The sequence below is a fragment of the Daucus carota genome, chromosome 4 (genome assembly GCF_001625215.2).
Source record: "Daucus carota subsp. sativus chromosome 4, DH1 v3.0, whole genome shotgun sequence".
In the NCBI taxonomy this organism is placed as follows: Eukaryota; Viridiplantae; Streptophyta; class Magnoliopsida; order Apiales; family Apiaceae; genus Daucus; species Daucus carota.
The window spans coordinates 36,833,963-36,850,457 of NC_030384.2; the positions used below are offsets into that span (position 1 = coordinate 36,833,963).

Here is a 16,495-nt window from a genome sequence, read left to right on the forward strand (position 1 = left end):
AGAAACCCGGATAAAAGACAAAAGTCCGCGGAAAAGAAGAAACTAATGAGGGAGAGAAAAAAATGAGGAAAGGAAGAAAGAATCAAGCACTAAAAATTATGCCAGGCACCGAAATAAAGTCATCAAAAATGACACAATCGTTAAAAAAAACAAATAAAATCGCAATGCACGATCAAAAAGTCATCAATTATGGCACTCCCTCAAAAGGGGCACAAAGATAGAAAACAAGGAAACAACAAGTCTTATAAATCTAGTTATAAAAAGAATCACAAAAATCAAAAACTAAATATATAACCAATTACAGAGGACATATGAGACAAAAATATATATATTTTTTTTTGCCAGAAGATAAATATATTTAAAACCACTGAAACAAAAAATTTCGAACTCATACCATTGTCGTGAGGTCAATTCACACGATCCTTACCTTATCGAATATAAATATATGTAATCACTGCTATGGTGAGATTCACGGGGGTGTATTCGATTGGGATTTTAATGGATTGTTTTTAGTTTATGGATTTTAATGGATTGTGTGTGATTTTAAATTTGTGCGGATTCTTGATAAAATGTCGCAGAGTTTATGGGATTTAAACACAATGCTTCAAAATCCCATTGATTTTGGTGGGATTTCAAAAAACTTAAAATACACTGAAGAATGCCACAAAATCCATCATTTTATGAAATGCAAAAAAATCCATCAGCATTTGAATACCATCAGATTTTAATGGATTTTAAAGAATCCCAATTGAATACCATCGGATTTTAAAGCATAATTTAAAATCCCAATTGAATACCACCGGATTTTGTAGCATAATTTAAAATCCCAATTGAATACCTCAAGATTTTAATGGATTATAAACAATCCCAATCGAATACCCTCGGATTTCATGAATGCAAAAAAATGCTTTAAAATCCCAATCCAATACACCCCTCTGAATCGTAATCGCTTGACCCGTCATTTACTTATCTCAATTGATTTTTCATCAAATCAAAATTTTGAAAATCGAGTAGATCCAAAATATTGAAACGGATCCAATAGAGAGTATTATTGAGAAAACGAGAACAAATCAAGAGAAATAAACTAATTCAGAACTTTTCATCGGTGAAAATCGATGAAATCTTCGACGATGACCGAAAAAAATAGGAAGAGAGGAGGCTTAACAAAATTAACAAGGCATCTTTGATTTCACAAAATTAGAAGTGTTACTTACAAAATTTTAAAGAATAGCATCTTATTTGTCCGGTTTTAAGAAAAGCAATTGTTTTCATTATTTGTCCGATTATCAACATTTTAAGAACGTATGATCTCGTTCATCTATATTATTATATTATAACAAGTCAATATGAATAAAATTTATAGTATAAAAATTTAGTTTGGTTTGGTCATATATTGTTGATCATTTCCAAATTATCATTTTCTCTATTTTTTTTGAAAATAAAGATAAACAATTATATAAATAACACTTTTTAAAATTTTCTCTTTATTTATATTCTGTTGTTATGTACATTTTAAAACTCTGGTTGTTATATTAATTTTATTTCAACAACAAAAAAGTTTTATCAAAATTTAGATTTTTTTATAATTAATTTATTATATTTTTCTTTGACTTTACAAATTATATATCTATATATTTTATGCATCGGTAATATGTGTGGATGTGTTAAAAATGTGTTAAAAGTGATATTTATATTTGGTAAAAGTTTTTAATATTTATTTACCCGATCTTTACAAACTCAACAAAACTAACTAACCTAACTATTGCGCTTAACAATATCGAATCGAGAGTTTCAGGACATTCCGGCGATACGACTCTTTAAAAACTATAGCCCCTAACAACCTCCGTCGGAACACGAACGGCGGGAAGACTAGAATTAAAAATCGGAACACGAGCGACGGGAAGACTAGGATTAAAAACAATGACTTGAGTCTCTTTTTTTTATTAAAAGCGATGAGACTCCGAACGAAAGAGTAAACTAGAGCTCCGGATACGATGCTAACCACCAATATTACATCGATGCTAAACTTTAGGTTAAAATCTATCTTAGCCCCAAACTCCCAACCCAATCTTGCCCCAAACTCCCAACCCAATCTTGTGCCCACTGGTATAATACATCTCGACCATCTCATCGAGAAATAGAAAACAATAAGCTTTTTGTGCATATACACACAATACCCAAGTGATCAAATAGATAAATAATCTTTATTTTAAGTGAACCCAAGTTCCGTCAAATAAATGTTGAGCTACATAATAGAAGAAATGTGCACTTTATTTCAAATGACATGATTTGAATCGTCGTTTCAAATTCCTCATCTTATACTAATATTTAGATGTCACATATTTCTCTTGAAACCTAAATCCATAATTTCAAACAAGTTATTTGTTCAAATTTAGAATTTTCAAATTAATCCCGACTCAAAAAAGGACCATTAATTTACAAAATTATCCTAACAAAGAAAATATAGTAAATATTTCAGTAGTAACAGCTTAACTAAAGATTTACAATTGGAATTTAAAGCAATATTTTAAAAAAAAAATGATATTTGTATTATATGACATATAAACTACAATCAATCAGGCCATCTGATTTTTGCAAGCAGCATCATTAACTACGCCAAGCATAATCTCTCTTACGCATGAGAAAATCCTGAATTCTCTATAAAAAAACAAAATCAATGGCTGGCTACGAAGATAGCCATTTGCAATATCTTCCAAAGTAAAAGTCACAAGAGATGGAGCACCGGAAGCCAATTTGACCATAAAATACATGATAACAATTACCGAAAATTGAACGTGTCCCTGTTAGTATGATTTAGCAAAGATAGCGACTTCATCTGCAGAATTTCCGGTCATCAAACAAGTATGTGGCCCTTGAGGCTGTTCAAACGGAAAGCATCTAATGGTTGCGCCTGTTTCATCTTTCACCCTCAATTCCTCTTCATCGCTGAAGAAATTTATTGGTAGCATGAATATTCAGTGTGTGGTTGGAATTGGTGCAGCACGTACCAAAGAATAAACTTGAAATCTTAATAAGAGCATTTTTAACTAGAGAATGTCACCAATGCTCAATCCTATGAAACATTGACAAATTGAGAAATGCTATAAAATTTGCATGAATGAATTTTATCTAGTACCTGGCTGACCAAGGACCCCTTGCCCATTTACCCTGTGAAATAGCCTCTTTGAGCTCATCATAGGAGCTTACATCCACAATGTTACTGCAGAATAATATTATCAGTTTTCTTATGCAAATAGATTATTATAGGTATAAAGAGTTTCAGTCATTATTCATCACACATACTGAAAGTAAAACTACACAAATTTATCACCCCCTAAAACAAATTATCAAAAGTACTGAAAGTAAAACTACATACACAGTTTGGAGATTAAGGGAAAGAGTGAGGTGAATGCTAATTTCATAATAAGGTTCCTGAAAAATAACAAGCGATTTCTGTGCCGTCGAATGAGATCATGAGAAAAGGAATCGCCTGGATTAAAAAAAAGAAATCAAAGATAATATGGTACATTTGTTATTCATTTTTTAAAATCTAAGTCATTCTTTTTCTCATCCAGTGTACAGAAGTCGTTTGTTAGTTGTCCCTGGCAAGCGGTTGCTACTTGCTAGGACCAGCTCTCATACTTACATATAGGCCCTGTTTGGGAATTAACGGTTAGCGGATTGAATTAGATGTTTTGACTAGCTGATTGAAATAGATGTTTTGACTAGCAGAATGAATTGGAGGTGTGTTGTAAAACTGTTTGGTAAATAACTGTTTGATTAGCTTTTTATGACACATATCAAAACCTCTAACCCAAAAAGCTCCTCAAAGTAGCTTTTTGAAAATTAGCTTTTTGAACCCAAACCTCTATTTCAATCCGCTAACTATCAAACACTAACATTAGCGGATTGAAATGGTCAAACCTCTAAATCACCCCAAACCTCTAATTTCCCCCCAAACCTCTAACTTCCAAACAGGGCCATAATAATAAAGAATTATCTGAGTGAGAAGATCTATATCCAAGAGGATTATTATGATAACACTACCAGCCACTGAAAAGTGAAACAACTGTAGATAGTTGCTACTCAATTTCCACAGCGACTATCTTTATGTCTTATTTGTAGTTCGAAAGCATGACCAACTCCTAAAATACTTGCGGTTCGTCTCGAAGCTCTTCTTGGTATAAGATAAATCAACCTAGATATTGTTCAGGTTGAATTAGTCAATATGTATGGTTATGCATCGAGTACTGCATTACTAGACTTACATCTTAATACGTATTGGCAGCCAAAAAATGTAATGATTTCTGTACATCCACTTAGAATTTGAAAGGTACTGCATAACGTATGCTATATATATTAGACACGACGCACCCTAGTAGTAACTATATCATGGATCAAGCAAAAGTTTCAAAACAATGAACTTGGGCAAGAGAATGCACCTATCCCGAAATGATGTTGCTGCGTACAAAAGCGATGACTGAACCTCGTTCAGCTTCTCTTCTATATAATCTACCAAAATTGAAGGTTCCATGGATATTCCAAAAACTTTCCCTTGTTTTCCTGGGACGTCTCTTCTTGATATAACCACACTCCCACTTGAAACATCACGAGGACCAATTTCAATTCTTAGAGGTACTCCCTACAACATGAGAAGTATGCTCTAAGTTAGTATGTGATGCTGAATGAAAAATTAAAATATTAGTATATATTTATTTATGTTACGATTGGGAATATTCTCCTTTCTTTCTTAGGCTACCAATTCCTCACATCCCATAATGCAATAGGTAATATAATTCAACCAATAAATGTAACGGTAGTGAGAATTGGTGTTTTAGATGGAGGATAATGGTGGGCTTTATCTTAATCCCCCACTGTTTTATCTTCTTCTTCTTACTTCATACTGTTTTTGCTATGTTTCATATTGATGATCAATATATTATATAAGCAAACTGTATTCTGTTCTGACAAAGGTATGTCTCCATCTTTAGAATATTTAATTACCTTCATTTCCCAAAAATTAAATTTCCACCCTGGTGTTTTCTGATCCGTATCATCAATCTTTACTCTAATTCCAGCAGTATGCAGAAAGTCTTTTACAGAAATTGCGGCATTCATAACTCCACTCTTCTCATCAGTCTTCCTCCATATTGGAACAATGACCACCTAAAAAATGTGCAATGAAGACTTCAATAATATATCTAAAAGAGCTGGACAGCACACTAGAAAGAAAGGCTATGCATTTTCACGCGTAGAATATTTTTATAATGATGTAAAAAGGATGCAAATTCATGGAAAAGAGAGTGGTATTCTACAGGACAGGACCATCATAGGTGCAATACATCTATACACATATATTTCAAATTAATAAATAATTTATTAATGTATTTGTGATTGAACTTGATTTGCTTTAAGATGTTAGAGATAGAAGTCCATTCGTGATATTATTTCAAAAATGAAAGAGAACTATTATCAAGTTCTTTTTTTTTCGTAATTAAGATCTACAACATAGTATTCTTCTTTCTAGTTTTTATTAGTCGGACATTTCTAGTAACTTAAGTACAGTACAGTCTAAACCTCAGAACCATTCTGATATTTCTTTCAATTAGTCATCTATCGAGAGTCTGAGACAGATGCTGCATGGACTCCTCAATCGGCCTAACAATTATTTAATGTAGAGACCTGAAAGTAGCAGTATCCATACAACTGCTACTGGGCACTTCATCATCCATGTCCTTGCAAGATAGACCGAGGTAGTGAGAGACTTGGTACTTACAAATAATTGGACTGCACATATTTTTTACTTAAACAAGTGAACATTTTGTAACTATGGTATTCAGAGGTCACATAGAAGTATTTAGAAGCTGAATATCACTATAAAAACAATTGATCAGCACTATCCATAGAAGTGATAAGCAAAAAATAAATCTTTAAGCACCTGAATAGGTGCTAACTTAGGGGGAAGCATTAACCCAGCATCGTCTCCATGTGTCATTATGATACCACCAACAAAACGGGTGCTGATAGCCCATGATGTTTGCCATACATGCTCCCTTTGTCCATTCTCATCAGCAAACTGTTCAACATATAAACACAAAACGCCATCATAAGAGCACAAAAAAGGAAGGAGGGATCAACGATAGTGTTTGGATAGCAGTTTAAACATATGGAATGATAGAGTAACCCTCTAGATGGAGGGCTATAAGTATGAAATTCCTAAATTGCAGGCAGCTCTCAACTGACCACACTATACATTTGAGTTCTATGTTGATCTAAACAAACACTAGTACCAAAACGGGATGTCCATACTCTCCTAAGCAGTATATGATGTATCTACTAGCTAAGAGCTTAGAGCATCTCCAATGGAGTTGGGTAAAATGGTTGGTTGAAATAATATAATATAATGATTATGCAAAATCTGAACCAGTAAGGCGTTGTGCTTCGATGGGCCTAGCTATATTGATTGGCTGTATTTTAAAAATAGTTTGTTATTATTATTTCAAGTTGTTACAAACATCAAGAGGTTGGCTAATATTAGAGATAAGGTAACATCACACTGGAGTTGAACTTTTTTACATACTCTATGATTTTTATTTATAGTGTCTTCAAAATACTTTTAGCTAAGGGTTTTCGTATGGTTGGAGATGCTCTTAATGCCAAAGGACCCAGGAGGCCCTTGAGGTAATCATGCTTTATAATCGTATGTCTATGTTCCTATGAGTTTCTATAATCCGTCCCTCTCCTTAAGAAGTATGCTATTCTCAATCAACGTGAGAACTGATACAAACTAAAGAGAGATTTGCAGGAACCTAGAAGTCTAACCACATGTAAATAAACACAACACAAAAGCCGCAAGTCACTGACCTGTGTTCCGAAAGCACGAGAAAAGTTCTGCCCAAGGTTGTGGCTAGTTCCAGCCTGCAAAGCCTTACGGTCACCCATCATAGCTTCAATTGTATATGTCTTGACAGCTCCAGCAAATGTTTCAACGCTGGATTTGCGGCCTGCAATAACGGGTATTGCAGCTTGCTCATAAGCAAATTTTATATAGACATTGATCATTTGTAATGCCTGCAATCAAAAACCTCAATCTGTTAAGTGGAAAGATGCAAGGGCAAATTAGCACCTCAATTTTTTGAAATGGATGTGCTGTATTTTGCGTAAACAAGATGCAGACCTCTTGTTCTGCCTCTTCCGGGGTAGCATGAGCAGTATGCCCCTCCTGCCAAAGAAATTCAAGAGTTCTCACAAATGGTTTAGTGCGCATCTCCCACCTTGTGACATTTACCCACTACAATTTCACACAACAGGAAAGGAAAAAGTTATTAAGAAACATACAAGCAACATACAGCCAGAGTAAATAAAGCCACTAACTCCACCTGGTTTATCATGAGAGGAAGATCACGATAACTTTGAATCCACTGAGTAAACATGTGATTCACAATGGTTTCACTCGTAGGTCGGACCTGCCAGAACCTCAAGAAGTGCAGCAATCAAAGCCAAAACTCAGGTCACCATAATAACACAATATTGAGTTACCAAATAATAACTTTAAACTAGAGTCTCACTTAATACAACTACACCTAAAGAATGAGGGAAAAGAGATATATAGGTAGTAACTGTACCACAAGTTTTTCTTCGAGTTCCTTGCCTCCTCCAATGGTCACGAGGGCTAGTTCTGGACTAAAACCCTCAACATGGCTAGCTTCTTTCTCTATAAATGAGTATGGTATCAGCTGCAGCCAGTATCAAAAAGTTCAGAAAAAGACTTTATTTGCAATATACAACATGAGATCTATCAAATGTAGGCTTTATCAGTATAGCATGAATTCTAATTAACAGTATAGCGGTGACCTCTCACATCACTGGGATGAAAATCAATAAACAATCAAACTCGAGCTGTCCGTGTACATTTATTTATATTACTCCATTTTGCTCAATCAAACTTAACAAGCTGAGTTGAGTACAAGTGGAAAGCTCTCAATCAAACTTAACAAGTTGAGTTGAGTACAAGTTAAGTACATGTGGTTAATTAAAGCTCAAAAAAAATGTATTCGGCCTTCCTAAGTTACTACATAAGAATCGAGTTGAACTCGAGCTTATCACCCCTGCCTAGATCAACATGATTCTACAAAGTACATTACAATACACGCGCACACACAAAATATTAAATACTAAAAGAGTAACTAATACTACCTGTGGGAAATACATATTACTATGACCAGTCTCCTTGAATTTAACATTCAAATAGTCCTGCATTCATCAAATAGAAGCTAATCAACTTTCCGTCAATTATAAATGTAACCAAAATCACAAAACCTGATATAATATACCTGGATAGCTTCCCAAATAGCATAACCATAAGGCCGAATAACCATAGTACCACGAACAGGTCCGTAATCGGCGAGCTCAGCGTTGAAGATAACATCGAGATACCAGGCATTGAAATCCTGAGAACGAGGTGCAATTACTCCCGCCTTTTTGTTCTCGCGACGCTCCTCGGTCTCTCCAGCTGCGATTTTTTCGGTGGATATAGCGGCGGTGCAGAGGCGGCGTGAATACTTGTGTCGGAGTATTGAACGGCCGTAGCCGGCGGTGCTGGTGGTGGTGGTGGTTATTGCGGAGATAAGAAAGGGGAGTCTGAGAGCACCCATTTAGTTGCTGAGTTTTTTCAATTTTGACTTGGAAGGACTGGTTTTGTAGAAGGGGATCAGAGAAAACTTCTGACTCTTCGAGTGAGCCCGTTAATTTATTTATAAAGTAAATTGAAATTAGTTTATTTTATTTTTATAATTTTATAAAAAATTATTAATTCTCATAATTTTTTGGACTTTTTTTATTCATAACCAAGTTTTCAATCTTATTTTCAAAAATATTACCTTCTCCAATCTTATTTTCAAAAATACTACCTTCTCTAGAATATTTTCAAAAATACTACATGAGCCTATATATATATAATATGCAATCACCGTATTTTTGGAAAATATTTTCAAAAAGATAGTATTTTTGAAAATATTTTAGAAAAGGTAGTACTTTTGAAAATAAGATTGGAGAAGGTAATATTTTTGAAAATAAGATTGAAAAAACAGTATACAAGATAATTCTCCTAACTTTTTTGTGATCCATAATATATATTTTAAAATTGTTTTCAAATTAACTGTCAAAATTGATTTATTTAAAAAAAATTGTTTTAAATTTTATTCTCAAACATATAATTTGCAATCTAATACTATGTAACTTCACTTCAAATTTTAAAAAGTTATTTTCCAACTTAATTTACATCAAATTTTGTTCTCAGCTAAACCACAAATCAATCTTAAAATAAACTCTAAAAAAAATTTAAAAAAATTGTATATTGATTTGTACAAATTATAGTTGGGGTTAAATATCAATCAGGTGACTCGTTACAGCCCGATCACTCAAGTTGGTCACTGATTAAAAAAGTGACTCAGATGAATTACTCAATTAAAAAAATTTATCAAAAATATCACTTTGTCGTTAGTCGAAATTCTGAAAGTATTATATATTGAGTTTCACAAAATTTTTATGAATGGTATTACATCCAAATGAAAGGTTCCGAGTTCTACTATTTTAACTAATTTTGTTGGATTTTTAAAAATTTATCAAGTGTTCATTTTTATTTAAATCAAATAAAACAATCAAAAAATTAAAAATAAATAGTTGATAAAATTTTAAGAATCTCAAATAAAACAATCAAAAAATTAAAAATAAATAGTTGATGAAATTTTAAAAATCCAACAAAATTTGCTAAAATATTAGAACTCGGAACCTTTCATTTGGATGCAATACCATTCATGTGTGAAATTCAATATATAATACTTTCAGAATTTCGACTAACGACATAGTGATATTTCTGATAAAAAAAATTTAATGAGTAACTCATCTGAGTCACTTTTTACCAACTTGAGTCATGGAGCTGTAATGACTCACCTGATTGATATTTAATCCGTTATAATTGTATATTTGAAAATAAATCTTAAAATTTTGGAGCATAATTCTGCGTAAAAATCGACACAACTCGCGATTCGAGACCATGTGACCAGCACTCACTACGAGCATATTTGTCTGGGATTAAAATTTCGAAATTTAAATCGTTATCAATTTTAAACCGAAAATTATTTGTTTATGTGATAACTAATAAGACATAAGTTGGCTTCAAGTTGAAAATAAGTAAAAAATTGATTTAAAATCACAAATTACCAATTTCCCACATTAAGTTATGTTAATAATTTTAAACCAGGTAAACAAGCCTTGCATGGTTGTGTTATACTTTAACTTGAGTAACTAGGAAAGAGAAGTCATGATCTCACAAGTCACAAATGACTTCTCGTGTGCCTTACGCTCCGGCAGAAAACATGAAATAAGAATATAGAAAGATAATATCAACATTAAGTATTATTAAATTATTAAATTTGAAATAATATATATTTTGTTTGATTGTTATTTTAATTTTTTTAATTTATAACATGTATTTTTTGTGGATTTTTGAATATAACAAAAAACTTTTAAATATTTTTATTAAAATATATTTCTCAGATCTATGTATTTATAATTCTTTAAAAAACTAAATTGTTGAAAATTCATTCAACGTATTTGTTAAAAATATTTATCAAACAAACGATTAATATAACAATAAGTTTTTGTTGTCGCAAAAAATAACAATAAGTTTTTGCTTAAAAATAAGTGTAAACTATTTGTAAAATTTAAAAATAGTTTTTTCAATCGTAGATTTTAACTCAAAAATTATTTTAGAAAAAGTAAGCCTCTCTACTTTGAATAGAGCTGTTTTTTAGTTTTGCGGGAAATTAACACATAAACCACTCTCAAACCTCATCAAAACATAATTTTTTTTTAGGTTTTTTTCATATATACCTATGTTTAAAAGAATTTTTGCAAAAATACTGTCATTTTTTAAACAAATTTCAAAAATTCTATCTTTCAAAAAAATGCAAAAATACGTTGGTTTGCATCTACAACCATATTTGCAACTATTAGTGATCTTATATGCAATCATTGCAACTTTGAGAAAATCTGTTAAAAATTACGTTTATTTGCATAATGAGTTGCAAGTGGTTGCAAATGGCGATAATTAATGCTACTGCAGGCCAATAATAAAACCATAAAAGCAACCACGAAATCAACCAGAAACAATCATAAAATCAACTGATAAAGGCTTTCATAAAATCAACTGATAAAGACTTTCATAAAGAGTCAATTTCAATTCAAAAATCAATCGATCAATTTTATTCAAAACCAAATAAAGCATAAACTTTTAAATCCAAGCTTGAAGTAAGACAACATAGCCTGGATATGAACACTTTTGACGGCATCAGTTAAAACCAAAACACCATCACTCAAAGGAGTAGATGCAATCAGAAAGAAATGAGATCGGGTTTTGAAGACGAAGGATGACCAGAAGAACGTGACGGTGGAAAACGCAAGAGGGATAAATAAGCATGATAAATACCCTTTTTTTATCTTATAACTCAAAATATATAAAAATTAAAAAATACTAAATAATTATCTGTTTTTTACAATATTATATTTTTATCAGCATCTTTTCTACGAGCACAATATTTTTCAAAACCCCGAAGAAAGTTTTTCTTAGTTCAAACTTCCTTTTATTATCTGGTATCAAAGAATTTGTAGTTGTATCCAAAATAGGAATGGCTATGAATTATAATTTACAACTTCATGATTGAGTTGATTTCATGATGAAAAGTTTATTCCGGACTGGACTCTTACATTTTCATTATGAGGAGAGGGGCGGATCTAGCACACAAATGTTACGGGGCACCAAGCAAATTTTCGCAAAACACTTATATATTTTTAAATTTTGTGGAGGCATATTTATAATATTATAAAATTTAGAATGGTGAAAAGATATAAAAATAAAATTTAGGGGACACGTGTTCCCCGTGTCTCTTCCTAAATCCGCCCCTGATGAAAAAAAATCATTAGATCGTATATAAGTAGATATAATTTTTATATTAGATACTCTACTTATATGTGGATCCGTATATCTTTGCATTATGTTTAGAATTAAGAATAGACCCGGTAATCTGGACAAGTGTTTTTACATATCTCTCTTTATTTAGATAGTCAGGCGAGTAATTTTAATAATCCCTCCCACCCCCTCAATTCTTAACAATGGGGGACAGAGGCTTGTCACGCATTGTAAGGCTCATACACATCTTTGATAAAATTATTTTTAAAATTTTTTCCTCTGAATAAAAGTTTAATGTTCAAATTTTTATACAGAACAAGACAAATTTTAAAAAAATTTATAAACTTATACTTTATATACAAAATAAAATACGTGTCAAAGTAGTTAAAAAAAAACATTAAAAGATAAGTTTTGGACAGGCTCAATTTATCATCTGGGATAAAAGAATCACATGTGCCGATTTGTTTTTTTTGGACAAATAATATTTCTTTTTTATCTTCACCCTTTGGTTTGCATTGAGAGAATAGATTCTGCAAAAAATATATGATTCAGCCCAGACACGCAGGATAATCCACTTGTTTATATTACAATATTATAAAATTTCAAAAATAAGTCGAGGAAGCCAAATTTGTTTTGAAGAAAAGCCAAATTTTCTTGTTTGACACGCGTGTTGCCGTCGTTGGATGCAAAATATTCAAAGGCTAAAACGCAAAAGTCACAGACTCACTGCCACAGGACTCTATACTCTATTTACCCCCAAAAAGTTTCATTCGACAACCCACACACAGATAAACACAGAGAGAAAGAAAAGAAAGACAAGAACCAAAATGAATGGTAAGCATTTCTTGATTCTTTCTCTAGCGGTTCAGAGCCACATCAACCCTACTCTACAACTCGCCAAGATCCTCACTCACCATGGCGCTCAAGTCACTTTCGCCACCACCACCTCCGGCCTAGCCCGTCTCAAGAACCTCCCCACCATCCCCGGCTTATCCTACGCCACTTTCTCCGACGGCACCGAGCAACACAGTAATCAATCACAAGACCCCAGCAAAAAGGACCCTCCCGATGCTTACTTGGCTACCTTAAGACGCGAGGGACCTCAGAACCTCAAAAAGCTTCTCCAGAAGCTCTCCGACGAGGGTTCTCCGGTGACTTTTATAGTGTACACTGTGGTGTTACCATGGGCGGCAGAGGCGGCGCGTGACATGCGCATCCCGTCCGCTTTTCTCTTCATTCAGTGTGCTATTGCGTTCACGATCTTCCATCGCTTCTTTAACAGCCATGATGGTCTTCATTCAGAGGATAATAATTTTCGAGACGATGCTTCGATAAAAATACCGAAATTGTCCTTGTTCACCAGCCAGGACATTCCTTCTTTTCTTTTACCGAGTAATGAATATCATTCCTCTATGATCCCTGTTTTCAGAGAGCACATCCAGACCCTCGAAAAAGATCCGAATCCGTGTGTTCTCGTGAACACTTTCGAGGCGCTGGAAGAGGATTTTATACACTCCTTTCCTAGTATAAAATTTCTTCCCATAGGACCTTTACTTCCGTTTGCAATTCAAGATGGACATGAGTTGCATGACAAGTCATCTGGGGGCCACTTGTTCCAGTCCCCCACGGAAAATTATTTATCATGGCTTGACTCGAAACCCGACACGTCGGTTATTTACGTATCATTCGGGAGCCTATTGGTGCTCAAGGACACCCAAAAAGAAGAAATTCTGCAATGCTTGAGGGAAAGCGGGAGGCCTTTTCTGTGGGTCATTCGTGAGATCAAAGATGAAGAAGTGAGCTCTATGAGGGAGAGTCATTGTATTAGTGAAGAAATGGGGATGATAGTGCCGTGGTGTTCGCAAGTGGAGGTGCTGAGCCACCGCGCCACGGGGTGTTTCGTGACGCACTGCGGGTGGAACTCGACGTTGGAGAGCATGGCGAGTGGCGTGCCTTTGGTGGGGTGTCCGAGCTTCTCGGAGCAGAAGACGAATATGAAGATCATAGAGGAGTTATGGGGGAATGGAATAGGGGCGAAAGGGAATGAAGAAGGGGTGTTTGTGAGAGAAGAGATCAGGAGGTGTGTGGATATTGTGATGGGAGGAGACGAGAAAGGGAATGAAATAAAAGAGAATGCTGCGAAATGGAAGAGGCTGGCGGTTGAAGCAGTCAAGAAGGGTGGCTCGTCATATAACAATCTTCTAAATTTTCTGGAAATGTAAGCACGGATCCATGATGCATGATTACTCTCTTAGCAAATGATATGACTAGTATGGGACCTGTATAAAAGCAATAATGTTGAATATTTGCGCACCAACGAGCATGAAGAGATGGGCCGATGCCGTATCAGTTAGATCTCCGGTGGTTGAAAATCCTGGAATGTGTGCGAGCACTGTAGTAGTACTGTAAACTGCTAGCAAGACTAGTGTGTTTGTTCTTGTTTAATCTGAAAAAGCAGAAATAAAATATTGAGTAAATTACAGATTGTGTACCTGAAGTTTGTCATATATTCAATGTGTGTACCTGCAGTTTTGTATATAGCAAAGTGTGTATACGAAGTTTGAGATAGCGTACGATACGTGTACTACCGTCACAAAAGTGACAGTGCCGTCTGTAATTAACGGAGGCGAAGGGTGGGCTGTGAATTGCTTTCATGGTTGTATAGTATTTCAAATATTGAAAACAATCTTATAATTTAATATAATTAAATTTTAAAATTAAAATCTTTATTTACATAATTTAATAAGACTATTTTGTTAAATGTATATTCATAGACTTATAATAGAATAAATTTAGAAGTATTAGAAATTTTCAATAATTATGAATAATAATAATGTGGTTCTTAATATTCTAACATAAATTTATTTGGATATATAATGCGAGATTTACTAATATCTTTGTTTATATTATCAATTTATATTATACTAGATTTTAAAAAAAATAAATTTTAAGACTAGATGTTAAATCTTTTCTCTTTTTTTCTGTGAAATGTCATAAATACTATATGTTAAATTGTTTAGTAAAATCAAAATAAAAATATTGAATTCAAAACGTGAAATATCCGCGTCCCATTTTGTATTATTGAATCTGATTATTCATGATATAATTAGTCAATGGGAATAATACTCACATTTAAACTATAATTTTAGAGTATTATTCTTGATATTTTAATTTAATCATAAATAATATCATTGATTACCAAAATTTATATATAATTTATCGTTTATAAGTAATTTTGAACATGATTATTAATTAATTATTAATATTCTTCAATTTTACTAATTATTAATTAACATCATTGTTATAATTACTAGTTATACTATAAAATATGATATCGTATAATTTACAAAAATAATTATTTACACGATTTTCAGGTTGTCGGATATTTAAAGATATTTATGTAATTTTAAATAATTCGACTTTAAAACTTCGTCTTACTCCGTCCAATTTTTACAAGGGCTATTTAGTTAACAATTTATCGCTCTTTTATACAAAGTGTTATGATATTTGTTATAGAAGTTTTGTCTTTTTTCCTATTATTTTACTGAATTAAGTCTTACTGTTTTTAGTTTAATATTGAACATTTAATAACGTGACTTATTTGGGAGTTTAAAATATTTGTTTCAGTAATTTTAATTTATTAAGAATTTATAGATTATTAAAAGTATAATAATAAAAATAAAAATAATTTATGAATAATTTATAACTTAAAATTAATTATTTTGAAAAAAAATACAATTTACTCATGGGTTTTTCAATTTGAGGAAGAAATGGCCGGGCTTGATCATGGTTTGTGTTATATCGTTGCTTGTAGTCAGTTAGGTGGTAAAACTACACTTTACTCACCAGCCTTTTGAAAAACAAACTAACGGTGTTAATCAGCAATTAACATTTGTACACACTATGCAAAGTTTGTCAAAGTTGGTGTACACACTTTGCTATAATCGAAAATGCAGATACACACATCGGATATATCGGAAACTCCATGTACACAATCTGTAGTTTACTCTAAAATATTTGCACACGTTGTGCAACTGTTCAAGTGACCACTCCACTAAACGGAATTTTTAAAAATATTTAGTTACGTACGGAGCATCGGAGCATCCCCACTCATACAAATATTTTGTAGGTTGGCTAAACTTTAGCCGGCACTTTACATGACTAATTGCTTTTTCTGTTTTAACTATTGTTTTATTTTTTAAAAATGTTTCATTCAATTTTTTAAGTTTCGTTTTCAAATATAATAAGATTTTTTATATTGGGAATGTTTATGTAAGTTAAAAAAAATAGTTATTTATTTAAAATTGATAAGTAGACCGGAAGTGAGAAATGAGTTAAGACTTATAAGTTATTAATTTTTTAAAAAACAAGCAGAAATAATCGTGTTTTACTCATAAATTTTCATACACGATTTTATGCCCTTTTAGCTGAAAAAACTTGCAGCCCTCAAACTCGGCTTGTATGGCCAATGATTACATTTATTCAATTAATGAGTATGAATGTTGATACTCGTACAAGCCCAATTCA

General features: G+C 32.8%; 2 protein-coding genes across 2 annotated transcripts; one reads left to right on the top strand and one right to left on the bottom strand.

Moving 5' to 3' along the window:
- Nucleotides 1-2,446: 2,446 nt before the first annotated feature.
- Nucleotides 2,447-8,719, bottom strand: LOC108215629 (proline--tRNA ligase, chloroplastic/mitochondrial). Its single transcript, XM_017388148.2, has 11 exons — nucleotides 8,334-8,719; nucleotides 8,197-8,253; nucleotides 7,626-7,736; nucleotides 7,380-7,466; nucleotides 7,178-7,291; nucleotides 6,865-7,071; nucleotides 5,939-6,076; nucleotides 5,005-5,166; nucleotides 4,443-4,642; nucleotides 3,137-3,220; nucleotides 2,447-2,946 (listed from the first exon to the last, which is right to left on the bottom strand). The coding sequence occupies exons 1-11, from the start codon at nucleotides 8,652-8,654 to the stop codon at nucleotides 2,805-2,807; spliced, it is 1,623 nt and encodes a 540-aa protein (XP_017243637.1). The 5' UTR covers nucleotides 8,655-8,719; the 3' UTR covers nucleotides 2,447-2,804.
- Nucleotides 8,720-12,708: 3,989 nt separating this feature from the next.
- Nucleotides 12,709-14,504, top strand: LOC108216223 (UDP-glycosyltransferase 75C1). The gene has a single exon (XM_017388920.2). It carries the CDS (start codon nucleotides 12,796-12,798, stop codon nucleotides 14,188-14,190), a length of 1,395 nt encoding a protein of 464 aa, XP_017244409.1. The 5' UTR covers nucleotides 12,709-12,795; the 3' UTR covers nucleotides 14,191-14,504.
- The last annotated feature ends 1,991 nt before the right edge of the window (nucleotides 14,505-16,495 follow it).

Excerpts from the sequence above, each read along its gene's own strand:
- LOC108215629 (XM_017388148.2), bottom strand. The coding sequence starts at position 8,654 with ATGGGTGCTCTCAGACTCCCCTTTCTTATCTCCGCAATAACCACCACC. Across the intron at positions 7,467-7,625 it reads AACTCGAAGAAAAACTTGTG|GTCCGACCTACGAGTGAAAC; the intron begins GTACAGTTACTA and ends AGGTTCTGGCAG. Across the intron at positions 4,643-5,004 it reads TTAATTTTTGGGAAATGAAG|GGAGTACCTCTAAGAATTGA; the intron begins GTAATTAAATAT and ends CTCATGTTGTAG.
- LOC108216223 (XM_017388920.2), top strand. The coding sequence starts at position 12,796 with ATGAATGGTAAGCATTTCTTGATTCTTTCTCTAGCGGTTCAGAGCCAC.